Below are 17,454 nucleotides of genomic sequence, written 5' to 3'. Positions count from 1 at the left end.
ACCCTGTGTTACCGGGTAGGCTCCGGTTCCCCGTGACCCCGTATGGGACAAGCGGTTCTGAAAATGTGTGTGTGTGTGTGTGTGTGTGTGTGTATTTATTTAGCAGGTGCTTTGGTCCAATGATGTATGTTTTATTTCTATGATGTACATCTCATAAAAAATGCAATGTGTACATTACATTAGCTGATAGCTTAGCATACATTAGCTGATTAGCATAGATGCAGATGCGTGGTTCTTGACGTGCAATTAGTTACTTTCCACCATATGAACCAATGTTCATCATACGAGTAGCTGCGTAAAGATTTACGCATTATTCAGCCATATCTAATCACAAAACTATTTTAAAAAACTGTTACAAGTTTATCATGTACTTAAGAGATCATGGGAAACTTGAGTTCGAAAGTGGTGAGTTTTCAGAGAGAGTTTCAGCAGTTCTGAGTGAGAGGGGTAGGTCATTTCATCATGTCAGAGCTAGAACCAAAAACTTTCTTGCTTTTGAACTTGGACCTCTAGTGCGTAAGATCATCAAACAGACAGAGATGGAGGAGCGTAGCAATCTGGTTGGGGTGTAGCAGTAATCAGGTCTTGTAGATATTGGGGAGCAGATCCATTGATGGTTTTGTAGGCCGTAACCAGAGGTATTGGCTGTTATAGGAAGCCAATGGAGAGAGATGAGGAGGGGGAATACATGGGAATGGTTTAGGAGGTCAAACAACTTCTACTGTGATATTTTGTACCAGTTGGAGAAGTCTGATGGCAGAAGCCAGAAACCCAGACAGGAGATAGCTGCAGTAGTCCAAGCAGTCGTCCAAGCAGGATATCACCATGGCCTGGACCAGGAGCTGTGTAAACTCTGTTCTGAAATAGCAGTGGATCCTGCTATGCGGGATGTATCTGCCGGTCCAGGTTGTGGTTTTGATATGTCAGTAGAGAGACAGACTTGAGTCAATCATCACTGTCAGACTCTTAGCTGAGGAGGTAGGTAAAATAAGTAGGTTATCCAGTTTGATAGAGAGTTCACAACAGCAAGACAGGCCAGCTGAGGGGTGAAGGATCTCTGTTTTGGAAAGGCTGACTTGTAGGTGGTGATTAGACGTTCTCTATATTAGACACACACACACACACACACACATTTTCAGAACCGCTTGTCCCATACGGGGTCACGGGGAACCGGAGCCAACCCGGTAACACGGGGCGTAAGGCCGGAGGGGGAGGGGACACACCCAGGACGGGACGCCAGTCCGTCGCAAGGCACCCCAAGCGGGACGCGAACCCCAGACCCACCGGAGAGCAGGACTGTGGTCCAACCCACTGCGCCACCGCACCCCCTCTATATTAGACATATTCTTCTAAATAATAGTTCTATAGTTCTACTGGTTCTGTTATAACAGCCTGGAGTAAGGGAATAATTTTCTGACAGCTTTGGGCTACTGAGAGATGTTCATTACTTGGAACACCCAAATTTAAGTTTCTCACCTTTTTTTACTTACTCGGGTTCCACTTTTACTTGATTTATAGCGTGTTATGGCCGATGGTGTGGCTGGAGAACATAGTGAGTGGTAGGAGGTAGAGACATTCTCCACCCAACACCAGTAAACGACAAGGTTCTTATTCATACCTTTGCTTTTTGTTCTTGACTTTGATTTTGCACTTTCTCTTTTTTGTTTTCCGGTCCCCAAAAATTCTCATAAAATACAAACAAATGAGCCATGTTTCTCCCAGAATGCCTTTCTGAATATTTTCACTGCCTGTCCCAGTTGGGACAGCTGTGTAACGAGGAGAGGTGATCTCCATAGAAGCCACATTCACAGCATATCTCATCGCACAAAGTGCTGCTTTCACATATGCAGCAAATCTCTTTCCAGCGTCTGATTGTTCACATTCCTCCCTGTTGTACACCGATGACGTCAGGACCGTGTGGTCTGGATGGTACTGGTCGAGTGTGTGAATGCCTTTGGATGTCACACACACAAAGCACTTCTGTTCGGGAGCTGCCTTACCACATCCTTTGGGAATGGCCTCCTGCACAAAGAGCCACGGAAGGGGTGCAGTGTTTACATACTGCTGGGGCTGTTCATCCTCATGGGGGCTTGGAGATGGCTGACAGTGGGGGGTGGGGGCGGAGCCACGAGCCATTGTTTGGACCCTGGGGCCGAGTTCAGGGTTGTCTGTGGGGCCACCCCCCTCTTAGCCCATCCCCTGTCTGTCAGAGGTCAGAAAATGTGGACCTCCACAGGAAGCCTGGGACAAAGTGTATGTGTTTGGTTAACGTCGGGGGGAGGGCTGGGGTATAGCACTGGGAACACTGCAGAACCATCCCTTTTCTCAGGCTGCTGGAGCTGTGTGACTGAGCAGCGAACTCCCACCGCAACTGTCAGTTCTCACCAATCCAGTCACACCTGCTCACTACTCGATTCCATTTCATTTCCGACCACATCACAAAAAATAATAGAACATGCCTCGGTTTTTTTCAGAGGTGAGGTTCTCTAAAACTTCAGACGACACTATAATAACGTGTGATGAACATTGGTGCATAAATATCACACATCTGCATCTAAGTCTCCCCTCCTGCTAATATAATGCACAAATTGTATTTTCTATGAGATGTATGTCACTTTGGAGAAAAGCATCTGCTAAATGAATAAATGTAAATTTACATAAAATAAAATCAGTTGTGAGCCTCGTTTCATTTATTCCATTTCTGTCAACTGTTTGCCCAGATCATGGTCAGTGTGTTGCAGAGCCTACCCTGGAAACACAATGGGTGAGGCAAGGTTCACTCTAGACTGAACACAAGCCTGTCACAAGACTTTTTCTTCTGGTTATGGTCTACAACACAGTAAAAGGATCTACACCACAGTACCTACAGGGCCTGATCACTCCCAACAACCCACCTGGAGCTCGGTGCTCCTCCACTTCTGACTTCATAAAAATATAGAATATTTTCACATTTTCATTTAATTTTAGATTACATATTTTTCATCCAGGAACTGTTTTTTTAAAAAAATAATGCTAATTATTGCATGACACCCCCCTCCACACACACAAATGTGAATTTGCCTTTGTGGGGAAATAAGCATTGCTTTCTCTGCTCATTTTACTGAAACGCATCAAATACAGAGCACAAAACATAAGACTATTTTATTTCTATCCCAGCCAATGGACTACCAAGACAAGTGTGTGCTGTCACGAAGTTGTCTAATCCATCACTTCTTCATTTTCCACCTCTGTTTCGGGTCTTAGTTTTATTAATAGTTAAAACCATCATAAAGAGAAAAAAAGCATTCAGTTTTGGACTCGTCTGATTAGGGACATGTGACGCTGTTGGTTTGAATGGCCACTCAAGGGTATCATGGGAATGGGAAGACAGAAGGAAACAAGGACCACCCTTATACCGAATGGCCCTTCTGTGGGCACTGGTGGTTTTGATGCACAAGTCTGTGCGGGATGCTGCTGCCCTCCCCATGGCAGCGTAAAACGTCCAGCGCTGAAGCCCCTTTGTCGGATGCCCCCTGCTCTTTTGCTGCAGCTGATCCTAAATGTCCATCCAATGGGCTTCCTAGGCAAAGCCCTCACCTGCAAGGCTGGCAGACCCTTGAAGGACTTCAACAAGAACAAGAAAAGCATGCAGCATTCAAACACCCGGAAGACATACTCCGCGTCACCATTGGCCTTTAGAAGTGACATGTGCTGGAAGGTGACACTTACACATTTATACACACACACACACACACACACACTTGAGGGTGAAAATCTGCAAAGTACAACTTAAGACACAAACCCATTCGCTTTTCCTTCACAGTATACCATCTGAAAACTTGTCTTCCTTACGCATTTCAGAAAAGAGCTATTTTTAAACCACACCATGGAAAATGCGGTAGTTCATTTGGTTTATTCTGTGAAATTGTATTGTCAGGCCTACCTTCACAGCAGGACTACCAGTTTTCCCTTGCCACTATGACTCAAATTTGCAACATCAGTTGACATTCAAATATAAAGACACCCCACTGCACTTGATACACTAGCCAGTAACCCAATGAACAACCTCAAAGACATACTTATATGGTGAAAACATTTTAATTTTGCAGATCTGAATTGTTTAAGTCTGCCACATATTTTGTGGAATGGCAAGTTATGGACATTGACCCATAAGCTGTATCCTGCTATGAGGTTTACACCCATTTCTTACACATCACCTCTGAAGAAAAGCTTTGTACATTTACATACCTAAGAATACCATCCAGACAGTTAAGTATTTACTCTAAGGTAAAAAGTGCTCAGGGGGAAAGAATTTGCTAAATTAGTGCAGATGCCCACCTGCCCACCACATTCCTCCCACAGGTTAACCCAGATCTTTTAAACAGTCTAGGTCTGGCACACATACAAACATTCATTCTTAAGTCTACTCTCACACTCCTACACACCTTGTCCAGAGCGAGGCTGCGGTAAACCGACACTTTACCCAGCAACACAGGGAGCAAAGCTGGAGGGGGGGGAGGGGATACACCCAGGATGGGATGCCAGACCGTCACAAGGCACCTCAAGCAGGACTTGAATCCCAGACCCACCAGAGAGCAGGACCCGGCCAAGCCTGCGGCACTCCCTCCTTGAGCCTACAAAACATTGGCAATTCAAGAAGTTAAGACTTTAGATACTTTTGAGGTGTTTGTAGCATTAAACCCAAGATACTGGTATAGAAAGGAGGGGAGAAGAAAACCAAGAAGGCAGCAAGTGTTTTACAAAAATTTATTCCACTGTACAAAACAATATAAAAATATATTACTTTGGTCTATAAATATGACAGTCAACAGCAGTGTCCTGTTACTCTTCCCCCTTCTTTGTGCCTTTGGGGTGAGCTCACAGAAATGCAGCACAGTTGAGGTATTCTGTGGTTTAGTCCTCCACCACACAACCACAGGGGCTGGAGGGATGACGTGATCATTTGAAAAGGCAAGTGACTGGATTAACACAACCAGCTCAAGTTCAAGGGCTATTTAAATAATGATGGCCCATATGAAATGGGGATTAGGGCCATTCAGATGCAAGATGTATGTACCTGAGGGGACTGACACACACACACACACACACACACACACACACACACACACACACACACCAAGGTTTCAGCCTTGTGCTAGCTTAGGCAAAGACAGCAATCACTGACCACAGCTGCCCCATTCTGGTCACTGGTGACAAACAATCCACTGGGATGCTCACCACAGGATATGTACTGTAGTGTGACCTTTTCCCCTCAAGAGAAAGGTAAGTGTTACGGTGGCAAACATGTCTAGAGATTCAAGATATACAGGTGCTGTAGCTCTGCTTGACATTGACTAATTGCACAGCACTGAGCCTGTACATCAGTTTTCTTGCACTGTAGCCAAACAGGCAGGTTTAAGGGGACCCAGCAAGCCAAGTAGATGCAGAAGGCTGCTGCTCCACCTTCTGAAGAAATGAGGACGACCTTGGCTGAGACTTTTGCAGTCTCCAATCAGTTCTTCACCAGGTCAATGAGTTAAGCTGCCATTGGGACACATTCCATCTTTCATGTTTGGCCAGTGGTGCAGCATGACAGGGGCCTGTCTGTCCAGCACCCTGGACCACCCTCAGCAGCTGGGGGAGGTGGTGATGGGACTTTGCAAGAAGGACAATGGACTCGCTGCTGAGTGTACTGGAATCGAAACCGGGAAGTTGAAGACTGTGCCGCCGGCACCCACCGCAGGGCTCCCAGCTTCAGCAGAACACGTGGACGTGGCAAGCACCTGTGACTCAAACTGCAACAACTGGCCCATGAAGCTGAAGTTGGGTGAGATGATGCTTCGCCGCTGCTTCACAAACTCAAATGCTTCATCCAGCTTGACCCGGTTGGTGCGCATCAAGTACGCTAGGCAGATGGTAGCCGAGCGCGATATGCCAGCTTGACAGTGCACAAAGACCCGTCCGCCTTTGTTCTTCACAGAGTCTGTGTCAAAGGGAGACAGAGACACACACACACTTTAGAGTCAAGTGCAAACTTGATAATTTGGAGCTTACTGCAAATTCCAACAGTGAACACCCTTAACCATTAGTCTGCTAATGCTATGGTAGCATTTCTATTTAAAAAAAAAAAAAAACCCAGGAGGTGCCACCTTCATTTACTTTTTTTTTTTTTAAAAAACCTTTCACCTCACTTCTTGAATTGTTTTTTTTTTTTTTTTTTAAAAAAAAAAACCACCTGACACTGATGCATTAGTGATGAACAGTCTCAACAGGGGACAGGAAAACAAGTAAAAGCAGTTGGGGAGGGGGTATCTTTCTGTGGAGGGAGGGTTACACAAAGGGGCAGAGCAGTTCACCCCCCTCCATCCCTCTAGTTTGCCACTTCCTAGACTGATGCCTGAACAGCAGCAGAATAAAGAAACCACCTTTGTTCAGGCAGAACAAAGGCAGCAGGCTGCTGAAGTGCTCCCTCAGTGGGCTATGTGGTCACGGCCTTGTGAATAGGGGGTACCTCAGAAAACAGCAGCAGGGGTGATGTAAGCCGTTGTGATGACCAGAAGTGTCTGGCAAGCCAGCTGGCCCACTTGGAGGGAAACCCATCTTTTGAGAATTTAATTAAAGCAAAGGATGCAGACCCCTCCTCTGTTTGGCACACATGGTTGCCATGGAAGCCATCTGTGCACAGCATGTACGTGTATACGGAGGGAAATTCAAAATGAAGCTCACCAATGAACTCAATGGCTTCGTTGAACCAGGAGCTGATGTCCGCTTTGTGGTTGTCTTCTACTGGTATGCTCTTGTACTCATAGTGCCCCTCAAAGTGGTTGGGGCAGTTTGCAGACACATTGATAAGGGCAGTGATTCCCAGCGCATCCAGCATGTCTTTTCTGGAAGCATGGTAGGCACTACCCAAATAGAGAAAAGGCAAGATCTCCACTGGACCCCCCTGTAAACAACAACATGGGAAAAGCAGCTTTAAAGATGAGGACAAGAACAAAGGCCATTTCAAAGGCACTACAGCTACAGCAACTAAATTCAAAGTTGAATCAGTTCATGTCTCAGAGACACTGCATATAAAGGTTCTCAAACCCCTCTCATAGAGCTGCTTCTCAGCTGATGGCGCCATAAACCAGTCTAACACCATTTGCTATAATTATCTATGTACTTATTCAACTATCACTTCTATTGCCAGTTAATTGAAGGATATAAACCAGCAGCACCACACACAAGGTGTGCATTAATAACCCTGTATCTAAAGTTCTTTGTTAATGTGGGGGGGGGAACCCAAATACAAGTAGTAAAGTGTCAAACAGCAAGCACAGAGCTCCTCGATCTACTGAAACTAAAACCAAGAGCATCACACACACACACACACACACACACACACACACACACACACACACACACACACACACAGTCAGCAGATCAGCATGAGCACAAACACATACAGACAGCAGTCTTACCTGGTCATAGAGAGGTGTACCACAGGCAGAACGGGCACTGGTGGGCTCCTGAGGGCTGGCACTCAGGGCCAGGGACAGGCCTTGTGGAGGGCTTGCCTTTGCGCACAGCTCCGGACATTGAGAGCAGAAGGTTTCGAAGCCACCTAGAGAGGGAGACGACAACACCATTCTGTCATCATGATGGGAAACACATAGCTCAGTCACACATAGCACCAGCAGACAGCAGGTGGTGCAGTGATTAAGCTGCTGCGTTTGGACTCAAAGGAACCCAGGTTTGGACACCAGTGTTGTAGTTCAACGCAGTCACATTGACAGTAAAACTACCGACTCTGAGCTGCATGATAGATTACTGTTAATTTGCTAATACGAGTCATCTTGAACAAAAACCAGTAACTTAAAAATACTTCTACTGCCTACATTTCTAGTCGGCGTAAGTATTACAGAAGTCAAAACCCAACGTTTTTTTTCCGTCATATCGTAGACAGAGCGCGCGCTCACCTCTGAGCAGGAACACTGGCGCGAGGCAACTCTCGCGCCGCAGCGCGCTCACCGCCAGCATCAGCGTGCCGTCCTTCTTCACCTGGCCGAAGTCTACGCTGCGCTCGTCCACGAACACGACAGCACGATACTGTCCCGCCTGGAGACGCGCCCTCGCCTCTTCGTTGGGCACAATGTGCTGGAGGCCGAGGCCGGCGCGCGCCCTGCGGCGAACAATGCTGCTGAAGCGCACGTTCGCGGAGCCGCGGATGTGGCAGGAGCTGAAGGCGAAGAACGAGCGGCAGTCGAGCACGAGGCAGCTCGCGCCACCATCCGTCTCTAGTAAGGACCGAAAGGCGGCGCACTCGATCACAGGAACTTCCATTATCACCATAGTATGAGGACGGGGAGGAAACGCAGAGTCCAAATAGTAACAACACCAACACGTGCCTGACCTTCAGAACCCTTTTTTACGTCCCCTTTGTGACGGAGACGGACGTCCAACAACTAGCTTAAGTTTCGTCAGACAATAACGGCTTTGTTCGTTTCGAGCTCCTTTCTAAAAGTAACACGAACTGTGTAAATTCTTATGTCCGTAACTGTAGTATCCACTGTAAGTCCGTCCGAACGCCGATTTACTTTTCTTCCTGCTTGATGTCGCGTCAGTACAGATTACTGTCGTCCTCTTTCAGAGTCTTTTATAACGACCAACGGCAAGACGCTAACGTCAAGCGTTGTGATGTCATCGCCCCACCTTTCGTGGCTGCGTGCCAGCTTCAGCACGCATGCGCCATAAGAACGGCGCGACAGGCACGCGACAGACTTTCCACGGCTGGTGTCAACAATTCAATCGTGTTTGTTGCTGTTGTTGATGGTTTTTTTTTTTTTAATAAAATCTCACGCTCCTTTCAGGCATGTCATACACTGCGTTTATCCACATGGCAGTAAATTGATTCTCTGGTTGAAAATGTTAGTTTATTACTTACAATAAATGTAACAGGGTATTTTAAGTGCACGTGTATTTTTATAAATAGATTCCTTTACTGTAGCCACTATGTCGTCTTCTAAAAGCAGCAATTTTTCCAATTTAAATTATTTTGAGAATTTGTGGTTTCAAAAAATAGTTTTCTGACAGTAAAATATAATTTTTTTTAAAAAAATTTGAAAAAAGCTACAAGGGAAAATTCCATGAACTTGTTAGTGTTTCATTTTCCTCTTAAGAGCTGACAGTTAACAGTAAGAGACTGCCTGTGATGGCACCAATAAAAATTTATGTTTTGTTTTTACTGAGCATCTCCTGTCCAGAGAGCAAAGGTAAACCATAAAAGTTAATTTGCTGTAGAAAAACTTGAGGTGTGGTAAATTTCCATGATACTGCAGGTGAAAACAAAACTGCTGCCTTAATGTGACACAGCAGCATGTGAGCGATTAGCTCTGATGCGTAGCTATGAATGACTGTTTACTCACCAAGGTAAAATCCTGCTGGACAGGATTGTAGTCACCAGCCAGCAGTGTGACAACAAACCCAACACAGGGCACCAGGGTTACACCTTTCAGCCCTTCCTAACTCATTGTCCGCAGTGCCAAGCCCCATGGGCCCTCACACACCCACAACACACAGGGGAAGCTGCCTGGATTCTTAGGCAGGGTGGTAACCACCGAAAAATTATGAAAGTCAATAATGAAATGGTATAGAACATCACGGGAAACACCAGAAATTCATAGTATTGCCTTAACTATGAAAGCAGTGACAGTATTAGGTTAACTGTATTGACAGATAGTGAAAGATAATAGCGACATAACATAACATTCATATATATGTATATTTATGGGTGTATATGTATATATACACATACATATGTGTGTATGCATATAATGCTTAATATTTAATTTGACAGGCCATGCTTCAGTTTTTACTGACATTAAATGTGCTGTCACACAGTGTTTCACAAAAAGGTAATTTACATCTGATATTTCCCCTTTTACTTCCAGAAAATTTTGATCAGTGCTCGACTCACTGGCGCAGTTCCAACAGTCATCAGTCATTTTTCTCCTCCTTCAAGGAGAGTCAGCAAAATGTTTGTTTACATTCTGCAGGTATTTTGTATTCATCATTCACCGACATGTGCTACCTGACTCTCGAGCAGAAGGTGTGATTTAAAAAAAACCCCAGAACACTGACACATGTGGGCTGTCATGTGTAACTCCAGGGATGTTTTTCTCCACTTCAGGAAAGATGCTCATTCACCTGTCCTGCCTTAGTGAAATACTGTTAATGTTCCCTTACTTTAATCATGGTGGCTAAATGTTTTAAAAGGTGAAATATATAAAATGTAAAAAGAAAACACAGAATGATAATATTTCAATTATGTAGGCAGTAAAAACAACTTTTGTTTTAAAAAAAAAAACATGGATATAAAGGTTGAAAAATGGCTAAAACATGACGGTAAGCCACGTATAAAAAGCAGAAAGGAAACACAAATGTAGATTATTTTATCGGTGTTAGATTTCTGGAACGTGAGTCATGGGTGAGCACAGCTGGGGCTCTAGTGATAGAAACATTTTTCTTTCTCATCTCACCAAAGAAACATTCATAAGAAGGATAGAGACAAACAGTTACACAAGCTAAAGCAGTAACTTGCAACAGGGGAACCTGTGGTTTGTTCTTACTGTCAAGATTCCAGCGATGAATCAGCCCTGAAACATGAAACGCAGTAAGCACGTCATGTCCATGGGAGGGAACAACAGACTTCCTAATACTGCGTGTACCCACACGTGTTTCCTGTACATCCATGGGGGGAGGGGTTGTGACAGAAGAAAAGACTTAAAACCTGTGTTAAATTACGGGCAAAACAGAAATTCTCAATGAATGACTCTTTAAAAATGTACAGTTAAAACTGACTTTGTACTCTGTTGAAGTATAGAATACAGAGTGGAAAGGAAGAGAAGAACTGCTGAACTAAATGATCTTGGATCTAAGGATTCAACAACTACTAATGCTTTAAAGTGATTTGCTGTGAAATTAATTATGTTTCTATCACACTTTGTTCCAAGCGTAAGTGAGGAGACATATTTCATTTGTCACAAACAATTGGTTGGAGCTCAGAAACGCGGTTTGGTAACCGAGGAAGTTTTATTTTCCCTCTTCACCTTTCTCGGACCGAAAGGGAACTGAAACAGATGTCGACGGCGCCTGGTGTTTCCTGTGTGCTGCCCTCACTGGGGGCCACTGCAATGTCTGCCCATTTACTGTCAGGAGTTGCTAGGGCAGCGGCACTGTCGACTAAAACGGAACGGCGGGGAAGTACAAGGCCTATCCTGTCTTGTTTCAACACTCTGACTGTATGGAGTGCCGTGGGAACTTCTCTCTTGAAATTTCTACACTTGCTATATTTGTCTCATGGTGATGTCCACTACAGGAATGCCACGGCAATGATCAACATGTGCAGTTTCAGTGTTTCTGAAAATGTTTTGGGCATACAGCTAGTGGAAATGAATTTGGACTGACACGAGTGGCATTCCTCAATGGAAGATTTCATGTTTGTACATCTGAAAACCACCTTTATCCATAAGAAATGACAATGGACTACCGACAATATGGCCCCTTCCAGCATATAGCGCTACTGATATAGAATTAATTTGACCTACCATTCAGCTGTCCCTGTAATAGTACACAAGACCATGTATTAAAAGCACATCTGTACATAAAAAATAAATATTTGTACAAGGGTTTAAGGTCCAATGAATTGCAGTCTTTTAAAAATATTAAAAGATTAGAATAACTTTTTGTACTAACCTTTCCAGCAGCAAAATCCACAAACAGAAACAACATATGAAAACAGCACTAACATTGTCCTTTTCTTTTTGACAAGTAGCAACGCTAGCTAGGGCCTAGGCCTGGAAATCCCAAATCAAAGGCCTTAACCTTAGGAATCCAAAATGCATATAAATTCATTACACAAAGTCCAGAAATACATCGTTTGTTACTAATACTGTCTGTATACTTATCATCAAATTCAGCTAAATGCCCAAAAAAATTTCAACTAAAGAAAATTATTTATCCAGGCAAAGTCTGCAAAACTACTGTTCTCTAGCATGTTTTTATTACAAAAACTTCTGTTAGATGCCATGCTCGCTTTTTGTTTCCTTATTTTGCACATGTTGGCTCGATTGCTTTGTTTTAGCTACCTAAGGCAGAACCTTCGTTTACTTCGGTTACTGTAAACAGTAAATATGTGTTATCACTATGGTGACTGTGGCGAACCCCTGGCACTTTCGGAAACGTGTAAGCACAGCGCTTCGGCGGAAGCGGAAACAGAATCACTGCCCTATCCGACCAATCGGCTTTTGCAAAGCGTCCTAAGGTGACGTCACCCCCGGTGCGAGCAGCCGGCAGGATTGAAGTGAGCTCGCGAGGACAATTCTCCTATACTCTTTAAACATTGTATTTTAAACTGTTTGTGAAAAACGTGCAAACACCATGCCTTTCGATGTAAGGAGGTAAGTATGGACATTTACGGTTTTCTTGCACGTAAAACTTATGCTAAACGTTTCAATATGGATTGAGCACATCGATCATCATGTCTGCAGCAGTGGTACCTACCTGCCTGGCTCAGCTGAGAGATGTACAGTAGTATTCAGCTAGCTGCTGTACATCGTAGTTAAATTAAATTACATTTAATTTTTAAACACAGTAGCAGGGTGTTCAGCTTTCTGTTCCATTAATTCCCGGAAAAACCTTCACTCTCAGACCTTTGTGTTTCTTTTCACTTCGAAAAAGGGGCAAAGAGAGCATAACTTAAGTCATAATTAAGTGCGAGTTAAGAGCAGTGAGTCACTGTCCTTTTTCAGGAGGAGCAGTTGAGTGTCTTCATTTCAGTGTCCCCTTTCTCCTTTGTGGAAAAGTCCTTGTCAAGTCTTCAGCCTTCAGTCCTGTCCTTCCATTTCCCATCTGCCTTCTCTTCGTTCACTTTTAGCTGAATGGCCCATGTTGGTGCCAACTAGCTAGACACCTATTTAACATTTATATCCTTCATTTTGTTTTAATATAGCTGTAAAAGTCACTTCTTTGAAAATAAGCTTAAATCTCGATAGAAATGTAAATTTAAAAAGAAATGTAAACAAATTTATAAGTGGTAGTGTAAAAAAGTGAGTTTTTTTTGTGCAATAATCCAAACAATTATTGCACACACAACTCACTTTTTGCACTACCACTTTTAATTCTATTTACATTTTTATTTATTGAACTGACCACACTTCACTTTATTCCAGTGTTTTTAGTTTGGTAGTTAGTTATTATGAATTGTACTATAGTAGTAATAGTATATGTTGTATATGTTGTCCTCTATGTCACACCGGGGTCCAGGAGAAACGCTATTTCCCTCCGATGTATGTTCTAAACGTATTGTGGACGTGGCTGTAAAGTTGGCTTTGACTTTGAAATCTGTTCAACACAGAGATATTATTCTCTCTCTAATTCTTAGCCCTTCTAATTCTGCGGGAAGTTATAAGGACGCTATAACTGTACTGTGCTTTAATTTCTTTCACTGTCCAAAAATGCTTTCTTCAGGTGTCAGCAGCGGCAGAGTACCTGTTGAGAGTGAACACAAGCTATTGAAAGCACACCTTACTGTGCAAATTGGAACCAGGATATGGCTCTCATTCAAACACATTCTAGCCCTTCAGGGCTTTTTTTTTTTTTTTTTTTTTGGTCTTCTGTAACACGTGAACATTCTCTTTCCTTTAAGTGACAAACCTAAGGCCTGGTGAAGATCTTCGGCTTATAAATGATTTGTCTGTGTTTCATGAATTCAGATGTTTTTGAGTTACAGTTGCCGAGTCATCACAGAATATCTACTTTATGTGGTGACAGATGTAATATACACAACTAACAAAGACAGTCAAGTTTTAATATCTCTCAACCGTAGCAGAAATTTGCATTACGCTGTCACATGCGTCTCCATTGGTAATACAGGAAAATTAGGCACCATATTACAAAGGTGGTAGCTTTAAAAATGATGGGAAATTCCCCGCTCCACTGTATTGTTTTAGAAAAGGAAATATAAACAACAGTATTTTTTTCTGAAAGTCCATCCATCTTCCTCCGCTTTTATCCGGGGCCGGGTCGCGGGGGCAGCAGTCCGAGCAGAGTCCTCCAGACTTCCCTCTCCCCGCACACCTCCTCCAGTTCCTCTGGGGAAACCCCAAGGCGTTCCCAGGCCAGCTGGGAGACGTAGTCTCTCCAACGTGTCCTGGGTCTGCCCTGAGGCCTCCTCCCAGTGGGACATGCCCGGAACACCTCCCCAGGGAGGCGTCCAGGAGGCATCCGGAACAGATGCCCGAGCCACCTCAACTGGCTCCTCTCGATGTGGAGGAGCAGCGGCTCTACTCCGAGCTCCTCCCGGGTGACAGAGCTCCTCACCCTATCCCTAAGGGTGCGCCCAGCCACTCTGCGGAGGAAACTCATTTCTGCCGCTTGTATCCGCGATCTCATTCTTTCGGTCATGATCCAGAGTTCATGACCATAGGTGAGGGTAGGAACGTAGATCGACTGGTAAATTGAGAGCTTGGCCTTACGACTCAGCTCCCTCTTCACCACAACAGACTGGTACAATGACCGCATTACTGCGGACGCCGCACCGATCCGTCTGTCAACCTGCCGCTCCATTTTTTCCCCCTCACTCGTGAACAAGACCCCGAGATACTTAAACTCCTCCACTTGAGGGAGCAACTCCCCCCTAACCCGGAGGGGGCAATCCACCTTTTTCCGACTGAGAACCATGGCCTCGGATTTGGAGGTGCTGATTCTCATCCCCGCCGCTTCGCACTCAGCTGCAAACCTCTCCAGTGCACGCTGTAAGTCTTGATTCGATGAAGCCAACAGGACCACATCGTCCGCAAAAAGCAGAGACGAGATCCTGCGGCCACCAAAACAGACACCCTCCGTTCCCTGGCTGCGCCTAGAAATTCTGTCCATAAAGATAATGAACAGAATCGGTGACAAAGGGCAGCCCTGGCGGAGTCCAACATGCACCGGGAACAGGTCTGACTTACTGCCGGCAATGCGAACCAAGCTCCTGCTCTGGTCATACAGGGAACGAACAGCCCGTAGCAGCGAGCCCCGAACCCCATAATCCCGAAGTACCCCCCACAGGATGCCACGAGGGACACGGTCGAATGCCTTCTCCAGGTCCACAAAACACATATGGACTGGTTGGGCAAACTCCCATGAACCCTCCAGCACCCTAGTGAGGGTATAGAGCTGGTCCAGTGTACCACGGCCAGGGCGAAATCCGCATTGCTCCTCCTGAATCTGAGGTTCGACTATCGGTCGGATTCTCCTTTCCAGTACCCCGGCATAGACTTTCCCAGGGAGGCTAAGGAGTGTGATCCCCCTGTAGTTGGAACACAATCTCCGGTCCCCCTTCTTAAAAAGAGGGATCACCACTCCGGTCTGCCAGTCCAGAGGCACCGTTCCACAGAGCTCCACGCAATGCTGCAGAGGCGTGTCAGCCAAGACAGCCCCACAACATCCAGAGACTTGAGAAACTCGGGGCGGATCTCATCCACCCCCGGAGCCTTGCCACCGAGGAGTTTTTTGACTACCTCAGCAACTTCAGCCAGGGTAATGGACAAGTCCCCCCCAAGTCCCCAGCCTCAGCTTCCTCTACGGAAGGTGTGTCGGAGGGATTGAGGAGATCCTCAAAGTACTCCTTCCACCGCCCGAGGACATCCTCAGCTGAGGTCAGTAGCGCACCACTTCCACTGTAAACGGTGTTTGCGGAACACCGTTTCCCCCCTCTGAGTCGCCGGACGGTTTGCCAGAATCTCTTTGAGGCCGACCGAAAGTCTTCCTCCATGGCCTCGCCGAACTCCTCCCAAGCCCGAGTTTTTGCCGCGGCGACTGCCAGAGCCGCGCTCCGTTTGGCCCGTCGGTACCTGTCAGCTGCTTCAGGAGTCCCATGAGCCAGCCAGGCCCAATAGAACTCCTTCTTCAGCTTGACGGCATCCCTTACTTCCGGTGTCCACCACCGTGTTCGGGGATTGCCGCCGCGACAGGCGCCGGAGACCTTATGGCCGCAGCTCCGAACCGCCGCCCCGACAATGGAGGCGTGGAACATAGTCAATTCAGACTCAATGTCCCCAGTCTCCCTCGGGACCTGGTTGAAGCTCTGTCGGAGGTGGGAGTTGAAGACCTCTCTGACAGGGGCCTCCGCCAAACGTTCCCAACAGACCCTCACTGTGCGTTTGGGCCTGCCAGGTCTGTCCGGCTTTTTCCCCCGCCATCGAATCCAACTCACCACCAGGTGGTGATCAGTTGACAGCTCAGCCCCTCTCTTCACCCGAGTGTCCAAGACATATGGCTGAAGATCAGATGAAACAACTACAAAGTCGATCATCGACCTCCGACCTAGGGTGTCCTGGTGCAAAGTGCACTGATGGACACCCTTATGCATGAACATGGTGTTCGTTATGGATATACCGTGGCTAGCACAGAAATCCAGTAACAGCTCACCTCTCGGGTTCAGATCAGGGAGGCTGTTCCTCCCAATCACGCCCCTCCAGGTGTCACTGTCGCTGCCCACGTGGGCGTTAAAGTCCCCCAGTAGAACGACAGAGTCCCCAGTGGGAGCGCTTTCCAGCACGCCCCCCAGGGACTCTAAAAAGGCCGGGTACTCTACACTGCCACTAGGCGCATAAGCACAAACGACAGTGAGAGACCGTTCCCTGACCCGAAGGCGCAGGGTGATGACCCTCTCATTCACCGGGGTAGACTCCAACACATGGCGGCTAAACTGGGGGGCTATTAATAAGCCCACACCCGCCCGCCGCCTCTCACTCTGGACAACGCCAGAATAGTGGAGAGTCTACCCTTGGTCGAGAAGAGTGGTTCCAGAACCCAAGCTGTGGGTGGAAGTGAGCCCGACTATATCTAGACGGTATCTCTCAACTTCCCGCACCAGCTCAGCCTCCTTCCCTGCCAGTGAGGTGACATTCCAAGTCCCAAAAACCAGAGTTGGCGCCCGAGGTTTGGGTCGGCTGGGCACTCGGCCCCGACCGCCGCCCAAATCACAACGCACCGGCCCCTTATGGTCTCTCCGGCAGGTGGTGAGCCCACCAAAGAGTGGCTCCACCTCATGGCTTCGGGCTGAGCCCGGCCAGGCCCCGTGGGCATAGACCTGGACACCAGGCGCTCGCATGCGAGCCCCCCCCCAGGCTTGGCTCCAGGGTGGGGACCCAGTGACCCCATACCGGGCGGGGTAAACGAAAGCCTTGATTTTATCTTCTTCATAAGGGGCTTTTGAACCGCACTTTGTCTCGTCTGTCATCCAGGACCTGTTTGCCATGGGAGACCCTACCAGGGGCATATAGCCCCAGGCAACATAGCTCCTGGACTCATTCAGGCATTCAAACCTCTCCACCACGGTAAGGTGGCGGTTCACATTAAATTTTCTGAATGTGATTTTAAAAAAAAAGCTCTACAATGCTGATGGAGCCCGTTTGTGTTGCCAGCTACATAACTATAACAGGTTTG

At 46.4% G+C, this 17,454-nt stretch overlaps 2 protein-coding genes and 1 long non-coding RNA gene across 3 annotated transcripts in view; 1 reads left to right on the top strand and 2 right to left on the bottom strand.

The window, feature by feature from the left end:
• Nucleotides 1-4,569: 4,569 nt before the first annotated feature.
• On the bottom strand, nucleotides 4,570-8,611 carry dusp1 (dual specificity phosphatase 1). The gene is made up of 4 exons (XM_018747916.2): nucleotides 7,941-8,611; nucleotides 7,443-7,585; nucleotides 6,706-6,925; nucleotides 4,570-5,962 (listed from the first exon to the last, which is right to left on the bottom strand). Exons 1-4 carry the CDS (start codon nucleotides 8,311-8,313, stop codon nucleotides 5,607-5,609), a joined length of 1,092 nt encoding a protein of 363 aa, XP_018603432.1. The 5' UTR covers nucleotides 8,314-8,611; the 3' UTR covers nucleotides 4,570-5,606.
• A 1,712-nt stretch (nucleotides 8,612-10,323) lies between these two features.
• LOC108931908 (uncharacterized) lies at nucleotides 10,324-11,844 on the bottom strand. The gene is made up of 3 exons (XR_001965964.2): nucleotides 11,716-11,844; nucleotides 11,568-11,580; nucleotides 10,324-10,616 (listed from the first exon to the last, which is right to left on the bottom strand). It is a non-coding gene; the product is annotated as an uncharacterized LOC108931908 (long non-coding RNA).
• A 434-nt stretch (nucleotides 11,845-12,278) lies between these two features.
• Nucleotides 12,279-17,454, top strand: part of ergic1 (endoplasmic reticulum-golgi intermediate compartment 1) — a 29,103-nt gene continuing 23,927 nt past the window's right edge. Inside the window, exon 1 of the mRNA XM_018745806.2 lies at nucleotides 12,279-12,419. Coding sequence (XP_018601322.1) covers nucleotides 12,400-12,419 — 20 coding nt within the window. The 5' untranslated portion in view covers nucleotides 12,279-12,399. The remainder of the gene's footprint in view (nucleotides 12,420-17,454) is intronic.

Source organism: Scleropages formosus, chromosome 13 (assembly GCF_900964775.1).
Source record: "Scleropages formosus chromosome 13, fSclFor1.1, whole genome shotgun sequence".
Taxonomy (NCBI): Eukaryota; Metazoa; Chordata; class Actinopteri; order Osteoglossiformes; family Osteoglossidae; genus Scleropages; species Scleropages formosus.
The sequence above is the reverse complement of the archived record's forward strand: the minus strand, read 5'-3'. Positions and strand labels throughout refer to the sequence as shown.